This window comes from Lacerta agilis, chromosome 1 (assembly GCF_009819535.1).
Source record: "Lacerta agilis isolate rLacAgi1 chromosome 1, rLacAgi1.pri, whole genome shotgun sequence".
Taxonomy (NCBI): domain Eukaryota; kingdom Metazoa; phylum Chordata; class Lepidosauria; order Squamata; family Lacertidae; genus Lacerta; species Lacerta agilis.
This window is the reverse complement of record NC_046312.1, coordinates 44,641,175-44,658,764: the sequence shown is the minus strand read 5'-3', so window position 1 is coordinate 44,658,764 and position 17,590 is coordinate 44,641,175. Positions and strand designations below refer to the sequence as shown.

General features: G+C 44.3%; 1 protein-coding gene across 1 annotated transcript in view; it reads right to left on the bottom strand.

Moving 5' to 3' along the window:
- The window catches only part of MAP3K9 (mitogen-activated protein kinase kinase kinase 9), a 34,435-nt gene extending 32,237 nt beyond the window's left edge, over window positions 1-2,198 (bottom strand). The window contains exon 1 of the mRNA XM_033138540.1: window positions 1,757-2,198. Coding sequence (XP_032994431.1) covers window positions 1,757-2,198 — 442 coding nt within the window. The remainder of the gene's footprint in view (window positions 1-1,756) is intronic.
- Between the last annotated feature and the right edge of the window lie 15,392 nt (window positions 2,199-17,590).

The window sequence follows — 17,590 nt, the reverse complement described above, 5'->3', positions numbered from 1 at the left end:
GCCTTTCACCAGTTGCAACAAGTAGCAGTTACTTGCAAACAAGCACTCAAATGACAAACCAATTCAAGTCCTTGTCTCTAAAGACCAAGGTATACAATCAGGCCAACTTTTAACTGAGAAGATTGCATGTACAAGTCAAGAGAGATGGGCCTCTGAACCACTGGGTAATGCTGTGTTGTATGTTTTCCCTCTCTAACATCTACTGGCCTTCTAAGACAGAAAAAGTCTCATATGCAGTTTGTCATAGCAGTTACAGGAACTATGCTACTGCTAATTGCCTGGTTTCCTGATCCAAATACATCAGTGATAATCTGTCCTATTCCTTTCCTACCTCCTAGAAAGAAACACCAATCCCTGGCCATCAATAATTTATAGATTAAACCCCAAAAGGAAGATACAAAGTCTTACAATCTCTTGCCCACAACAATATGTTTATAATGAAATACTAATATTTCAAACATAATTTCATACAACAGAATAAAAGTCACAATCCTGCATAAGTTTGTGCTTCAATTCCTTTGTGTCTGCTTGCATGCAATGAGAGCAGTGCAACATCAACACTGACAGAAGGAAGACATCCTCAAAACAAGCCCACCTGAAGGCAGCTGATGCAGAAGAACTGTGAACAATGGGTTAGATTTAGAAGTGTGTGTAGGGGTGAGAAAAAAAGGAAGACCTACAAGACAGGACATACCCAAAGATACAAGAAGTTGCAGTCTCTTTGCAGCTTCATTGTAAGAAGTAATGTACCTTCCGCATAAACTCTCAAAATGTGTTTTCTCTGCATTCTCCTAGCACTGAACTTTAGGCTATGCTATGCATTTCTTAACTCCTTCATAACAAGTTACTTTAAAAAAATGTATTTAGTAAGAGTAGAATGTGGAGAATGATCACATTGTGATGGATTTAAAAATGGAGAAACACACCCTGAACATAACAAGATGTCTGACAATAAAAAAGAATAGTCAGCTAGACAGATGGAAAATGTAGCTACATTCTATAGTTTTAATCTCTACTGAGAGACAGGACAACGTTTGGTTTCATGAAGACTTTTGGTTTTGGTGCTTATAAGGTAAGCACACATATACACTCTACATACACCATTCAGTAACAGATGACAGTACTGAAAAGCTGCCCTGGTTCTATCACCAGGTAGTTACAGTGAAAATACCATCAGACTGAATAACATTCATCTGACCTGAAGCAGCCTGGCATTTAATTAGCTTATTAAGAAGCCCAGATGAGAAGGGGAGGAACAGAAGAGCTCTTCACTGGTGTTGAGAGCAAAGCTGAGACAGAAAAAGCAGTGGTAGGATAAATATAACCCAGCCCCAGTGCCACGCCCCCTCCTTCGCTACCTCTTGAAGCAGCAAGGTATATAGGCAAGTTAGCACCCTTGCAGTTTCGTTAAACAGGGAGAGGTAAAAAAGTAGGTACAGGGACAACTGCCACCTCTAGGTAAAGATTCCACAATCGATCAAAATGAGCTAAAAATCCGACTTAATTAACCAACATGCAGCTTATATAGATGGCACAGGTCGAAAACTCCAGCCACCTTGTCCTGCCTAGAAGTAAATGCTGTAACGCTGAAGGGTCGTCTGCAGAGGCTCATGCAGCAGGGAGCCCCTGGGGCTGGGAGTCCAGCCTCTCCCAGGAAACAGCGGCCTAAAGGAATTAAGGGATAAGCACTGTTGGCTCCCCCCCACCCCGCCCGCCGTGCCCTCCTCTTCTCGTCCTCCCGCCTTCCCTCTCCTACACTGTATGGCGGGCGTCTGCGAGAAGCGGGACTGGAGCTCGGCGGCGCCCCCCTGGCGGAGGCAGAGGCGGCTACTGCTGCTGCTGCAGCAGCTGCTGGTCACGTAGTTGCTGGGGAAGATGCCGACGCGCTGGTCGAGCTGGCCGGTCCACCAGCCTTCGTCTCCGGACACCTGCGAGTCCTGCGAGAGCACCTGCACCACGTCGCCCGGGCGGAGACTCAGCTCGTCCTCGGCGCACGCCTCGTACTCGAACACTGCCGTCCACAGCAGGCCTCCGACGCCGCCATCGCACGAGGCCGCTCCCGACGCCGCCGTCCTCCAGCTGGAGCTGGCCGTGGCCGCCGACGCCGACGCGCCCTCATCCTCTTCGCCGTCCGCGCCCTCCGCCGGCAGCGGCGGGTGAGCGGGGCGGCGCGGGCTGCGGGCTGCGAAAGGCTCCATGCGGGGAGAGGAGGAGGAGGAGGAGGAGGGCGACGAGGGAGCGGCTCCTCCATAAGGGGGGAGGCGCTGCCCGCGGGAGGAGCCGCCGAGAGCTCATGCGGCTGCCGGCGGCAGGTACGACGACCCTGAGGGGGCGCCTGGGCCCGGAGCGGAGAGGAAGCGCCTCCTCAGTCCGCGGTGACGAGGCGGCGGCGGCGGCGGCGACACCCGGCCTCCCCGCCAGAGCCGCGTCCCTCTCAGCCGTCGTCGGCTCCACCACAGGCTGAAGCACCAACCGCGCATCCTGAGGCACCTGACTGACCGGCAAGCCGGGGGAGGAGGGGGAGGGGCGGCCTATAAGGCCCGCCTACTCGTCCTTCAGATCTCCATCCCCGTTCGCGGTTGCAGCAGTCCTTCAAGCTCCTCCCTTCACCTGATTGTAGACCGGCTGTGTCGTCCGCCCCCCGCTTAGCCGCAGCCCACTCAGCCGCGTACAATCCCCGCCCCATATACTCTTACTCGTACTCCCCCCCCTCCTCGCACGCGCTCCAAAGTTACCCTTCCCATTGGTCCGTTCCGCGCCAACGGTGGCTTCCCCTATTGGCTGGGATCTCGCCTCCTCCGCTTGAAGAGCTAAGATTGCATCTTGGCTAAATTATCCTTTCCTTCAGCACCTCTCAGACGGAGTACTAGAGCTTTCATTGGGCTGCGAATGAATGCGCGTGGCTCAGAAAAAGAAATAGAGGGAAGGAGACGGGGCCGTGGTGAGACGCGTTCTATTTGTACTGCTCACAGGAACAATGCTTCTTTGTTTGCTATTGGCTAATTACGGGAAAGTATGTCCAATGGTTGGTCTATAATTCTATATTTCACCAGGCAAGGCCGTGTGGCACCTGCTAGGAAAGCTGAAAGGACTGCAGCTCTTATCTCTCTTGGCAGCAGGTGCGCCAGAGAGAGAGAGAGAGACTGTCAAGTGATAATTGTGATAATGATTTTTATTAGTTTTTAATTACAATAATCCAATAATAGCCTCATTATATCGATGTCAAATGACAATACGATTCCCAATGTCAATCATTCAAATACCAAATTACATAATTTAGGTGGCACGCAACCTACTAGAATTGATGGTTTGATGATTTACTTTATTTCTGCAGTCCAAAATCTTATTTCAATTCAATTTCCAGTCACAATAGTAATCCCTTATACAACAGCTGCAGTATTTATAACTTTTACTCGTATTGACGGGACGCGGGTGGTGCTGTGGGTTAAACCACTGAGCTTAGGGCTTGCTGATCAGAAGGTCGGCAGTTCAAATCCCTGCAATGGGGTGAGCTCCCGTTGCTCAGTCCCAGCTCCTGCCCACCTAGCAGTTTGAAAGCACGTCAAAGTGCAAGTAGATAAATAGGTACCACTCCAGCGGGAAGGTAAATGGCGTTTCTGTGTGTTGCTCTGGTTCACCAGAAGTGGCTTAGTCATGCTGGCCACATGACCCGGAAGCTGTACGCCAGCTCCCTCGGCCAGTAACGCGAGATGAGCGCTGCAACCCCAGAGTCGGACATGACTGGACCTAATGGTCAGGGGTCCCTTTACCTTTACTCGTATTGACACATTTAATGATTTATAAGTACAAGAGAAGATGTCATACTGTTTCCTTGTTCTTCCTGTGTGTGAAATTTATTCTGTCCATTTTGTTTCTTCTTGTCCTTGTAAAATATTATGTCTGTCTTGGTTGTTGCTACTATCCGTCATGCCTTGTGTGGAGCTGGTGTCCTGATGTCATTCCAAAAGTTTCTCCCTCACTGCCACAAGATAATTGGTGCCTTAGTTCCTTGTTTTCAGGCAGCATGTGATACATGTTGGAATACAATTTAAATCCCTATGCACAAGGGTTATCTTTACAAGAACAGTCTTAAATGCATGTACAGTATCTTAAATGCATGGAATCTTCAGGCTGATTCATGGGAAACAAAATATATGTGCCGGGTTTTTTAAAGAGATGTATGCAAAGAAAGAGGAACACCATCAATCTCTTGCTCATGTATGCTGTTGAATCAATCTTTCAAAATATGTGATTTCCTCTTTATGGGTTATTTTAGTATGCAGAATACATGTACACACCAAAAACATAATATGAAGTTGTTATCATTTACTAGAATTGCAAAACCAATAATCTAAAACATGCATTTAACTAAAGAAGGAAATGCTTTGAGGATGTAGTAACTTCCAAAGCATCCCTCCACAACAATGATCAGCAATCTGTTTCTACAGTTCCGCTAGTCTAGCAAAGTACTTTAATAACTTTAAAAAACAAGCAGCACTGCCTTCTTGTGGTTGACATTGCAATAGCTTTTCAAACCTGATGTAAGATTTGTTTTTCTTGGCAAAGCAGAAAAAGACTGCAGTCCTCAGGCGGGCATCAACGCAAGCTCAGTTCATATTAGTGGAACTTTTCTTATGCAGCACTTGAGGACTGGGTAGAAACCATTCTTAATTAAATTGTACTTACCAATAGACAAACAGGGAAATCTAGAATTGCTTTCCACACCTTCTCAAGTTATAAAAGAACTAATGTCCTAGGAGCAGGCTGCAGAAGATCCCATTGCTAAATGACCATTTAGGGGCATAACTGAGGTTTGATGGGGAGGGAGGGAGGACTTAAGAGGCACAGGTGCCATAGCTCAGCAGTAAAGCATTTGGTTTTTATGCAGAAGATCCCAGGTTCAATCCCCAGCATCTCCAGGCAGGACTGGGAATATCCCACTCTGAAACCCTAGGGCAGTGGTCCTCAAACTTTTTTCTCTAAGCCACACTTTCAGAATAAAAATTTGCTTGCACCATACCTATTTTTGTATTGATAAGACCTACATTGGAAAACAAAAAGAAACTGGTTGCTGAAGTTATTGGAGGCAAAGCTGTAATAATGGATTAGAGGAAAACCCATTGCTGACATTTATTAATAATAATTAGACAGCCCATTTTGGACTTTTTTTGTAAAAAATAAAATGAATTAATTTGAGACATTTGGGTCTGAAGATTGGGAAAATATTGCTTAACAGAAGAGAGAGCCCCAATACATGCATGAATCTGGGTTTTTGTACTGCTTCCAATGTAAACTCAGAATTTACCCCCAGAGTCTTCTGCAATATCCTGGACATAAGGAGATCTGGGGCACCCACTCAGTTTGCAGGGAGACCCACAGCCTATGGTGGTTAAAAAAATAAAAATAAAAAACAAAAAAATAAAAAACATGTTAAACCAGCCCTGACCTCGGGGGGGGGGGGGGTTGGAAGTTCCTCAGTTGATTATAATGTACACTAGCAGTATTCCTGACCTGGAAACTAAAGCAAGACCGGTTCCATCAAAGCAGGAATCCTGAAGCAAACAAAGGCCAGACGCCTGAAGCACATTTCACAGTCTTTTCTGATAAAATTAATTTGCACTCATTTGGGTAAGAAAGCATAAATAATTTAAAAACCATTATTGTAGGTCATGGTAGAGTTTTATGTGGGCCGCAGAACATGTAATGACAACTGCATTTAGTGGCACTAATGCAATAAAAACACTGTTAGAAGTATTTAAACATTTCTTTACTGGATTAGGCCCACGTGGAACAAGAGAGCTTGACCAAAAGTCCCCCCTCCCTATTTCATCATTTTGACTTTTTATGATGTTTATGTTACTAAAATTTAATCTCTCTGCGTTCCAGATCCCCCTTATGCCAGGCTGTGTGGGGTTTCCATTGAGCCGAGGCAACTCTCTGCTCACTTCTGTCAGTACAGACCTTCCCCATGCACTCACCAAACAGGTGGTCAGGAGGCTTGTCAGCAGTATCCCTGTCAGGGGACCCTGAGGGAAGGCCTTGAAATGGGGCATTCTAAGGGCAGGATGGGATTGGTTGGCATCCGTCTGTCTTGGGAGACCATGGAAGAGTGCGCCTCCGGGGGTGAAGTTAAACCATTGGAGAAATACAGCACCTGCCAAGGCTGTGTTAGTATTTCACCCCCTCCCTTTGTGAGAATCGTGTGACTTATGGTCTGAGAGAAGGGGGAGGGAACTGAGTCTTTGATCTCTTAATTAACTTCTCTGTGCCAGACAGAATGTGACCTTCACTGTGTGTGTTAGACAGGGTTCGTTCTGGAGATAAGATGTGTGGAAGAAACCTTAGCCACACAGGCTGTATAGTTATGTATATATTGTAGCTTGTAGAAAAATAAAGAAGAACTGTTTCAAGTTAAAATAGCCAGCGCTTTATTCGACCTCTGAGGAAGTGAGGGTGCTCATGACAGACAGTCTTGAGTCCAGATATTTATGATTGAGCTGTAGGTGTTCCAGTCTTATCGCCTGGCCCAGTCGGGGCACGAAGTGGGGCACAAGACCTGGATAGATCCTGGCTTAAATCAACATATGGTAGCAGAGGCGGATGGCTTCGTTCCTCCTATGGTGCAAAGCGGCTGGTTGGCGTTCCTCCTGTGTTGCAGAGCGGCTGGTTTTCGTTCCTCTGCAGATGAAGGCTGCTGAGACGTGCTGCTGCTGTGTTTGGTGAGACAGTTCGGCTGCTTCATTTCGGAGCTGTTTTCAAGCTACAGAATTGATTTACAATGGTATGCTGTTTAGCTGCCAGAACAGATAGCAGAGACGCTTTTCCAGATTCTTGCTAATTGCGCTGAGTTTGGGGGAGTGAAGTTAAAGGGAGTTAAGGCTTATTTTGTTGTATGAAGAAGTGGTGTTTGCTACAGTTAAAAACGCAAGCATGTCTTCTGCACAGTTTGGCCAGATATCTCTCTCTTTTCCTCCTCTTACGCCAGAGACGTACCCTACCTGGCAAGTTAGAATGAAAGCGCTTTTACAAAGGGAAAGGCTTTTTCATACCATTGAGGATGATCCCCCACAGGAAGATGATGATGAATGGCCTGCCTGGCATGAAGCTGATCAAAGAGCCAGAGGGACTATTGTTCTGGGCGTTTGTGATACCCTGTTGGTTAGTTTAGAAGATGCTGAAACGGCAAGAGCTGTTTGGGACAAACTTCGTAATTTGCATCTTAGGCAGGGAGCAGGGAGCAGTATTCTTTTTTTCAATAAATTGTGTAGACTGGAGTTGCAGAAAGATGGCAATTTGCCCAGCCATCTGTCCCAATTACAACGTCTTAGGCAAGACCTCATTCAAAGAGACTTGACTTTTTCTGATGCTGTTTTTTCTATGCTAATGATTAATAGCCTGGATGAGTCGTATGATGCTATTGCTTCTCAGTTATCAGCATTGCCTAATGATCATTTAACACCGGATCATGTATCTAGCGTGCTCTTAAATGAGTTTGACCGCAGACAGACTGTTAAAGAAAGCCGGGGCAAAGCTGTTGAAAATGTTTCTAAGCCTTCAGCAGGAGAAAGTGAAACTACTGCAAAGGCACTGAAGTCAGTACGTTGCCATGGCTGCGGAGAGCTAGGTCATTATCGGAGTAATTGCAAGAAAGCTTCAAAGAAGAAGGGCAACTTCAAAGGTGGTGGAGGACGACGCAGACCTCAAGGGCCAGCTGCACAAAAGGCTTTGATCTCTCGTTGTACTGATAAGGACGCATACTCTGTTTTTGTTGTAGATTCTGGGGCCACGCGGCATGTATCCAACGACAGGAGTATTTTCATTAATTTGCAGAGACAGGAAGGCCGAATTCAACAGGCCGATGGGTCAGAGATAAAGTCTCCTGGCCAGGGAACGATTTCTCTGCAGAATCTTAATGCAACAGTTAAGAATGTTATGTATGCACCTCATTTGCAGGACAATTTGTTGAGTGTTTCTCAGCTTACTTCTCAAGGTCTCAAGCTGGTGTTCACAAAGTCCCGATGTGACATTATTAGAGACAACAAACTCATTCTTTATGCCAAATGTGTTAATGGTTTATATGTATTGCCTTTTGTTACAGGTGCAACAGCTGGTACAGCTAAGAAAACTAAACAGGCCCACTGCAACATATCAATTGATAAGAATGAGAAGTTGCATAACCATTGTATTCATGATTATCATCGCTTGTTTGGCCATCTTCATTTTCAGGCTTTAACAAAAATGCAAGATTTGGTTGATGGTATGAAGGTTAAGAAGTGTCCTTACCACATGAAATGTATCTCTTGTGCAGAGAACAAAATCAAACAGGCCTCCAAAGGTGCAGAATCAGGAAGGGAGGTTACAAAACCTTATGAAGTAATTCATGCTGATTTGGTGGGACCTCTAGCGCCCTCTAGAGGAAACTCACGGTATTTTCTAGTTCTGATTGATTCATTTTCCAGATATGTCTGGGTTTATGTGTTGCAAAAGAAATCAGAGGCTTTTCAGAGATTTCAGCAATTCTGTGCATGGCTTAAGAATGTGCACAATGAACATGTACGCTGTTTTTTTACTGACCGAGGTGGTGAGTTTTGTTCAGAAGAATTTGAAAGTTTCCTCTCTGAACAGGGAATTGAACACTTGACCGCCACACCCAGGTCACCATGGCAAAATGGCCTGTGTGAGAGAATGAACCAAACGTTGCAACAAGGGATAAGAACTCTGTTGCATGATTCAGGCCTCTCTAACCTTTTTTGGGGGGAAGCTCTGTCTTGCTTCACTTATGTCTATAACAGGAGATTTCACTCAAGTATTAAGAGTACTCCGTATGAGATGCTGTTTCAGAAGAAACCATTTGTAAAACATTTGAAAATTTTTGGTTCAGAAGTCTGGGTACACACTGTGAAAAATGACAAATTGAGTAAGTGTGGTCAACATGGTATCTTTCTAGGATATGAGAAAGGTTCTTATCGTGTTCTGATGACAGACACAAAAGCAATAAGGTTGACCAGGAGCATAGACTGCAATCCCAAATGGGACACAGTTGGTATTTTCCAATGTTACCCACTGTCTGATGATGGAAATGTAAAACCAAAACCAGAAAAGAAAAAGGTTAAGTCTGATGATGCTGATTCTAGTGATGGTGGAGAGTCTGATCCAGATACAGACCTTCACAGTGCCCAAGCCTCAGTTAAAGATGAGCCAGAGGCTGGTGCAGATGAACAACCTTTGTTCACAATAGATCCTCATTCTCCTAAAGAGGAAGTGGATCCAGATGATCAGGAGACTGTAAGAAGGTCCGAAAGAACCACCAAGGGAAAACCACCAAAGCGTTTTTCTGTTGAGTTTGCCAAAACTGCTGTTACTGCCAGTAATTCAGATTCTGTGTTTGAACCAACCAGTTACAAAGAGGTTCAAAACATGTCAGCCAAAGACGCAGAACCTTGGCTTAATGCTATGAAATCTGAATTGAATTCCCTCAAGCAGAATGAAACGTGGGAATTGGTTCCACAAGAACCAGGCATGAAATTGGTAGATAGCAGGTGGATTTTCAAAGCCAAAACTGACAAACATGGTAAAGTGGTCAGACACAAAGCTAGACTAGTAGCTCGTGGTTTTTCTCAAATTCCTGATCAAGACTACCACGAGACATATTCACCAACAGTTAGGTTTGAAAGTGTCAGACTGTTGATGAAACTTGCTGCTGAGGAAGGCATGACAATTTCACACCACGATGTGAATACCGCATTTTTATACGGTGTTCTAGATGAAAACATTTATATGCAACCACCAGATGGTGTACAAGTAAAGCAAGGAATGGTGTGCAAGTTAAAAAAGTCTTTGTACGGCCTCAAGCAGAGTTCTCGCTGTTGGTACACAAAACTTACTGAAATACTGTTTTCCTTAGGTTTTGAACAAGGAAAGGCCGATTCCTGTGTTTTTGTAAAGGAGCACAAGCAACAGAAGTTGTATTGCATCTTTTATGTTGACGATCTCTTATTCTTTTGGAAAAATGTAAATATTTACAAAGACACACTCACGAAGTTGCAGAAACATTTTGATATGAAAGATCTGGGAGATGTGACTAATTACTTGTCATTAGAAGTTGAAAGGAATGACAAAGGTGATGTTCTGTTACACCAGACATGCAAAATTAATGATTTGGTCCAGAAATTGAGACTCACTGAGTCAAATGCAGTGGACACTCCCATGATCACAGGGTACCAACATGACACAACTGCTACAATGTTTCCTGATGTCACATTGTTTCGGAGCATATTGGGCAAGCTAAGTTTCATAGCTAGATGTACCAGGCCTGATATTGCCATTAGTGTAAATCTGCTCAGCAGATATTCAAACAATCCCACAGTGCAAGACTTTAAAGCGCTCAAACGCATTGTGAACTACCTTAAAGGTACTATGCACTATCGCTTGCGTCTTTCTAGCCAGAAGTCAGGTGGTCTAGAAATTTACACGGATGCCAGTTTTGGAAGTGACGTAGTTGATGGAAAAAGCACTTCAGGTATCTGTTACATGTACAACCAATGTGTTTTTGATTGGGCATGTAAAAAGCAAGCGACTGTAAGTTTGAGTTCATGCGAAGCAGAGCTCAATGCATTAACTCACTCACTTATGGACATTGAGTGGTTACTGCAGCTATGCCAAGACATTAGACTGAAAGTTACTTGTCCAGTTAATGTATACCAGGACAGTAAATCTTGCATAGCACTGATACATTCTGAAGGTTGCAAGCAAAGAACGAAGCATTTGCAGATAAAATTACAACACGCCAGAGAATGTATTCAGAAAAATGTTGTGAAGGTTTCATATGTACCAGGGAAGGAAATTCCTGCTGATGTGTTGACTAAGGCTGTGAACAAGGAACAACTTGGTATATATGTTAAACAGTTACAGTTATGTTAGATTCTCCCAAAACTCGGGATGAAATGGGGGAGTATGTTAGTATTTCACCCCCTCCCTTTGTGAGAATCGTGTGACTTATGGTCTGAGAGAAGGGGGAGGGAACTGAGTCTTTGATCTCTTAATTAACTTCTCTGTGCCAGACAGAATGTGACCTTCACTGTGTGTGTTAGACAGGGTTCGTTCTGGAGATAAGATGTGTGGAAGAAACCTTAGCCACACAGGCTGTATAGTTATGTATATATTGTAGCTTGTAGAAAAATAAAGAAGAACTGTTTCAAGTTAAAATAGCCAGCGCTTTATTCGACCTCTGAGGAAGTGAGGGTGCTCATGACAGACAGTCTTGAGTCCAGATATTTATGATTGAGCTGTAGGTGTTCCAGTCTTATCGCCTGGCCCAGTCGGGGCACGAAGTGGGGCACAAGACCTGGATAGATCCTGGCTTAAATCAACAGGCTGTAGAGATCAATACGGGAGAGACAGGTTTTGTTGCAGATGAAGTTGGGGCAGATGAAGGGGTCCGGTTGTGCTGATTCAGGTGTAGCAGCATGGTGTTTCTTCTCTCTGCACTCCTGCCAGCAGGCGTTTCTCCTCTGGCCACTGCTGTGGATACACAACCAGTCTGTCTCCAGGTGCTGTGGTGATCTGCAAAGCATTCTTTGCAGGGAGGAGACGGGGCTGAAAATGAGCACAATGGCCCTCTTCCCACTTGTGACTCCTGACAAGTGGTATTCAGAGGCATAGCAAATATGGAAGGTGTTTCATAGCCATTGCTAGCATTATTCTTGTCAGGCTTCAGGGAATCTGATTCCCCTCCCTCACGGCAGACTGCCAGTAATGGAAAGACAAGAAGCTCTTACCAAGATATTTTATTCAATACTCACAGAGAGAGATGTAGAAATGCCGTCTCTCAGATAATGGCATTGCTCCGAGTAAAGTCCCACCCCCTCCGTCTCTTCTATTATACGTCATCCCTACATTGGCTGATCTGTGCTTTCTGCCTCTGAGCTTCCTGTTCTCCTACTCTCAATGCAAAGCAGGACCTGGGAGCAGCTTCTCCCCTCTGCAGCCTCTGAACTGTGACCTTCCGCAAATCACTGTTGTAAATCTATACCAGGCATAGGCAAACTCGGCCCTCCAGATGTTTTGAGGCTACAGTTCCCATCATCCCTGACCACTGGTCCTGCTAGCTAGGGATCATGGGAGTTGTAGTCCCAAAACATCTGGAAGGCCGAGTTTGCCTATGCCTGATCTATGCTGTCTCCCTCTTCTCTGGGAAGTGCAGGAGGAGGGGGGCGGTCTCCACCATTCCTCCTCTGACAATTCTGCATGGGTTGTGTTCAACTTACCTTTATTCAGAGTGGACACACTGAAATTAATAACCAATTAACATGTCTCTTAAATCACAAATTACTCATTCCTTGATGCATGCATTGAAATGTAAATTGAATGCAAGAAGGGGCTGTTGCTGTGGGATCCAGCACCCAACACTGAATCCCACAAAAGTGTCCTTTGTCTTTTTAAAAGACACCCTAATCCTGGAGACAGTTCAGTGATTTGTATGCTATATGGTAGTCATCTGCTCTGGAGACTCTCAAGGAGCCTAATATGGATCCCTGGACTTATGCATGCTATCCAAGGCTTGTGAACTTCAAATAAATGCTTATGTTTTGCAGCAGATCTAATCATTCTTAAGCATGGTATAAGTCTGGAGCCAAACTATAAGACACCAACTTTACACAATTATCTATTTAAAAAATGAGAAACCATTGCCTGAGAGAAGAGGATATTTGAAAATCATATTCCATTTTAAAAATAGAAAGTAAGTGGATTAACTTACTGCTCAGGATAATAAACATTGGACTACAACAATAAACCGGTAGTCTAATAGTCATAACAGTTATTTTTTCAGTTATTCTAAATGAGCAGTTAGCATTCGCCTGCTGTCTTTTTTAATATGGAAATACCAGCTGAAATTGTTTTCACTGTTAATTAAAGGTTGCTATGCAATTATATGACTCTTCTAAGCTCCCCCCCATAAATGTGAGTTTTATGTTTACCTAGCAACTAAAATCCACCATAATCTGTTATCCCTTTTACCTTCTGCATGGTTCTAACTACTGATAGATTGTATTAGGGAATTTATTTCACCCCATTGTAGTTAAGACATAGTCTATAGCAGCTTTTGATAGCAAAATAATCACATAACAGTTATTCTCTGCATAGGTTTAGTCACATGTTCCAGTTTAGATGGAATAATGAAATAAATTTATAGTTACATTATGAGTTCTTTTATGTTTCTTTTTATGTTCTACACACAATGCCCTAATGTTACCAGCATTATTTCAGTCTTTTCTTATCTGAAAAGAAAATGAGCCAGGGATCCAGTGGATCATTAGTAATATTCCTCAAGCTTGATGACAACTGCTCACACAGCAATTAACTTCCCCTCACAGAGAAGGGTGGAAATGTAAAAATGTTATCTGCTGGATTAAGCCCTTTACCCATAAATCATGGACTTGTAAACTATTCCTGTGTGGATGTTGCATACTGAGTTGCTTGTTGCTTGCCCAATCTGTCTTTTCTTAAACTTTACTTTCAAGAAGATAAGTGCACAACATGACATTTCCAGTAACCTTTCAGAATTCATTTTTGGCTATTGTTCTCAGTGGAAATCTTCTAACCAGCAGGAGTTTTCATTAATTGGCTATTCTAGTCTTAAAGGACCTCAATTAACCCAGTAGAAGACTGAAACTCTGTGTGTGAAGACATGTAGAGGAAAGAAAACAGTTGACAGGTAGCTGCATAAAGGGCTAATCATTTGCCCTCCTGGAAGCATAGCAGCATGACATTCTGATCTGATTAGCCCTGCAATGAGTTCCGCCAGTGCTCATCCAAGCTGTTTTTCAGTGTGCTGGATCAACATGTAATTCCACTTCGGTTTCCACATTTCCCCTTTATCTTTGTATTGTTACTGGCCACCCCAATCTTTGCCAAGCGGTGCATGAGATTCCAAGGCAGGCATAGGCAAACTCGGCCCTCCAGTTGTTTTGGAACTACAATTCCCATCATGCCTGATCACTGGTCCTGTTAGCTAGAGATGATGGGAGTTGGAGTCCCAAAACATCTGGAGGGCCGAGTTTGCCTATGCCTGTTCCAAGGGGTCTTGGAACTCAACCAGAGTCTGTGTTCCTTTGGGGAAAATGAGGCATGGTGGTGTCTACAGTATCTTTGAAATATGATTTATTTACAACAGAAGCTTTCAATGGAGAGAGATTTCACAGCATTTGCATCTCAGGAAGAGTCCATCCTTCAAAGCAGCCTAGCATTGAATTCCAGACATCTCTCGCAGCCTTCCTTCAGTCAGCCCACCAAGATGGTTCTGGCCTTCACAGCAGCTCATCAAGTTCCTCTCCTTATTTCCCAACCTCTAAATTTCAAAAGGGCACATTTTTCATGCCTCCTGTAACCTCACCATCCCAACTCTATTTACTCAGAGTTCAGCTAGGGTTAATGACTGACCATTGTCCAGTAATTACACCTTGATGGGCCTTCTCCCCAGGAATTTCCTGGTTTGGCATGCATAAATCTATTTTTGTATATAAGAATTTATTGGTTTTACAACAAACAACAAACAAATACAACACCCACATTAACCCAACACCAACTGAAAGTAAACAAATACACAAACACCAATAATTCTTCTTCTTATGCTGTAAAAAAAAAAAATTCTTGGTCGAATCTTGGTACAGACTTCCCCTGCCTTTTCGCCTTCGGTTCCAATCCCAATTATTACTTTAATAACATCTTATGCCATCATAATCTTAAAAAATCAAAAATCTAAAAGTTAAAATCTAAAGCTTCTTTCTAACAAATCTTGTTTCATAATAAACAATATTTTCCCATTCTTAACTTAACATAAATCAAATCATGTTATAGCTTCATGTTAATTCCACACAAGATTCTAGTTCTTATCCACTTATTTTCAACATAAATCGTAACAAGTATCTTCATTAACTATAACTGCTGTTAATGACAAAAATTTAAAATACCTCTTTTCTTTCTCTAAAACTTAAAGTCTTGACACACCAGTTTCAGGTTACCATAATACATCCCTTTTCCTTTATACCTTAATACTGTTCACCCTATCCCCCTTCTGTCCATTTTCTTTGGTCGTCCTGCTCCAGGGCTGCTCCTCGAAGTGTCCTTTTTCTTTGCATATCCACAGATCCAGACTAAATCCACAGTAATCCTTGCATAGAACGTCAGGGTGCGCACCTTTTCTCCCAGCCTCTCCGGTTCATCATCACATTCTTCTTTTATTTCTAAACATAAACGTAAAGTTCTCACCTTCACTCCCAAGCTCTCACCTCGGGAGTTAGATATAACAATTTTCTCCGTCCTGGGTCTGCCACCCCCAAGGGACGATCCATTACTCCGGAGTCTCCATATCTTTTCATCCTGTTGTTCAATCAGTCCCTTCAGTTCAGTGCCAAGGTTCTCCTCCAATACAGCCATTTCCTGTACAGTCTCCTCTGTGGGGTATAACTTTTCTGACATATGACAGTTCAATATTTCCAATTTTCAGTTGAGCAGTTCCAGTCTCAGTAAAATAATCCTTTCTTCATGGGTCATTTCGCAGTTCGTAACCAAGTTAAAAACAAAGCCAAGCATGGCAGAAGCGGGCATAGGTGTCAAATTGCAGTTTCGGTTCTCAGACTTCTCCATCTTAATACCAGTAACTTTCCATTCAGTCAAAGTCCTTCACGGCCATTTTCCCTGAATCCAGGGCGCAAGAACCAAAAATTTTAAAAAGAGATACTGTCCACCAGTTTGTTCCCTTTACAGGGGGAGCGAGGGAAGGGCACGGAGCCACAGTGGGCTCTTCCCGCACCACATCGGAGCCCCGCTTTGCGGTAGCGGGGCTCCAACCCCCGGGACGGACTGGGTCGCCTCGCAGCCGAGGCAACCCACGACCGCTCCGCAATGGCGTCGCCGCCGGAAGTCCTGGCATGCATAAATCTAATGTCGGCATTTCAAATCCTCACGGCGGGGTGAGCTCCTGTTGCTCGGTCCCAGCTCCTGCCCACCAAGCAGTTGAAGTGCAAGTAGATAAATAGGTACCACTCCGACTTCCGGCGGCGACGCAATCGCTGGGTGGTCGAGGGCTGCTTCGGGTCCGAGGCGCCCTGTCCATCCCGGGGGTTAGGAGCCCCGCCACCGCAAAGCGGGGCTCTGGTTGGGGTGCGGGAAGAGCGTCCCGCACCCTGGGCTCCCCGGCTGTGCCCGCGGAGGCTCCGAACCCTTCCCTTGCCCCCCCTGTAAAGGGGGAGTGGGGGTGAAGGGACAACGGAGCCGGGCTTCGGGGATATGCCCCAACCGGGATGCAAATGCGGCGACAAAGCCCGCGGTGAGCGTCTAAGTTCTACCTTTGAAGAATGGAGCTAAAGGAACCCGGTGGTCGTGAGTAATTAATTTGATCAGAAACCGAGCTTTTGGAACGATCCGGGGGGAAGGAGAAAGGCAGCCTGCCTCCCTCCCTTCGAGTTAAAGAAGCTAACCAATTTGAGTGACTGCTGCCACAGAACTGGTTACAAAGTACTTAAAATTGATACATGAGACTGGCAAACTTTTTTCTTGGGAAGTAAACTAGGGGAAAATATCTCCATTTAAAGTTGCGGTATTTGCGCTCCAGTTTAGGAAAATGGCGACGAACAGAGAGGCAGGAGTAGAAATTTGATACCCACTTCCTCCCCCTCTACCAGTATGCTGGGCTTCGTCCTTGAACTGGTATTGAACTCTGGACTAACGGACGAACAGAGGCTCATTGCTTTGAAGGTGGAACTGCTTTACAGAAAAGTCAAAGTCTTGTGTGGGGGTCTGAAATGGAACCAATTGCCCACAGAGGAGGCTTTTAAAACTTTTAACACTTTGGAAGAAAGTCTTGCCAAAGAGCTGAGAGGGTGCCTGGAAAGATGGAGAGAAATGAGTGAGCTACTTCGGAGAAGAAATTCGCTTTTTGGGGGTGGCAGTCCCAAGGCGACGGTAAGATTTGTTATATCCAGTCCCCGAGGTGTGAGCTCGGGGGCCAGGGACAGAGAATTATGGTGTTTACAAGAAGAAAAGGAATGCTACAAAGAACCGGAGAAGCTGAGAGATGACGAGATGGACACCCTGGAGCTCGTGGCAAGGAGAGTTTTGGACTGTGCCTGGATCTGTGGACGCTTGGAGAGGGAAGCTACAGGGAAGCTCAGTGCTGATGCCACCAGGAGAAGAATAATGGACAGAGGGGGTGTGGGGTGAAGCATTAAGTAAAACTTAAAGCAGCCTGTCATGGAATTTTGAAATCGGAGGGTGAACACTGTCAACAATATTTTGTTTTATTTTTTGTTTGAATATGAAAGGAGATATTTTGAGTTTTTATGTTATTAGCAGCAGTTTAAAGGATAGAAGAGATAGATTTGATACAAATGATCGGTGAAGATTTGTGAGGATACAGTATAAGTAAAGTTAATTTAAGTGGATCAAGTTTATGGATTAAGATGATTAAGATTAAGAGGTAGATTAAGACAAAAATTTGATAAGAACAAGAATAATTGAAGAAGAATTATGATGAGATATTACCACGATGATGCATTGTTAGTAAAATGTTGAATATATAATTGTGCGTAAC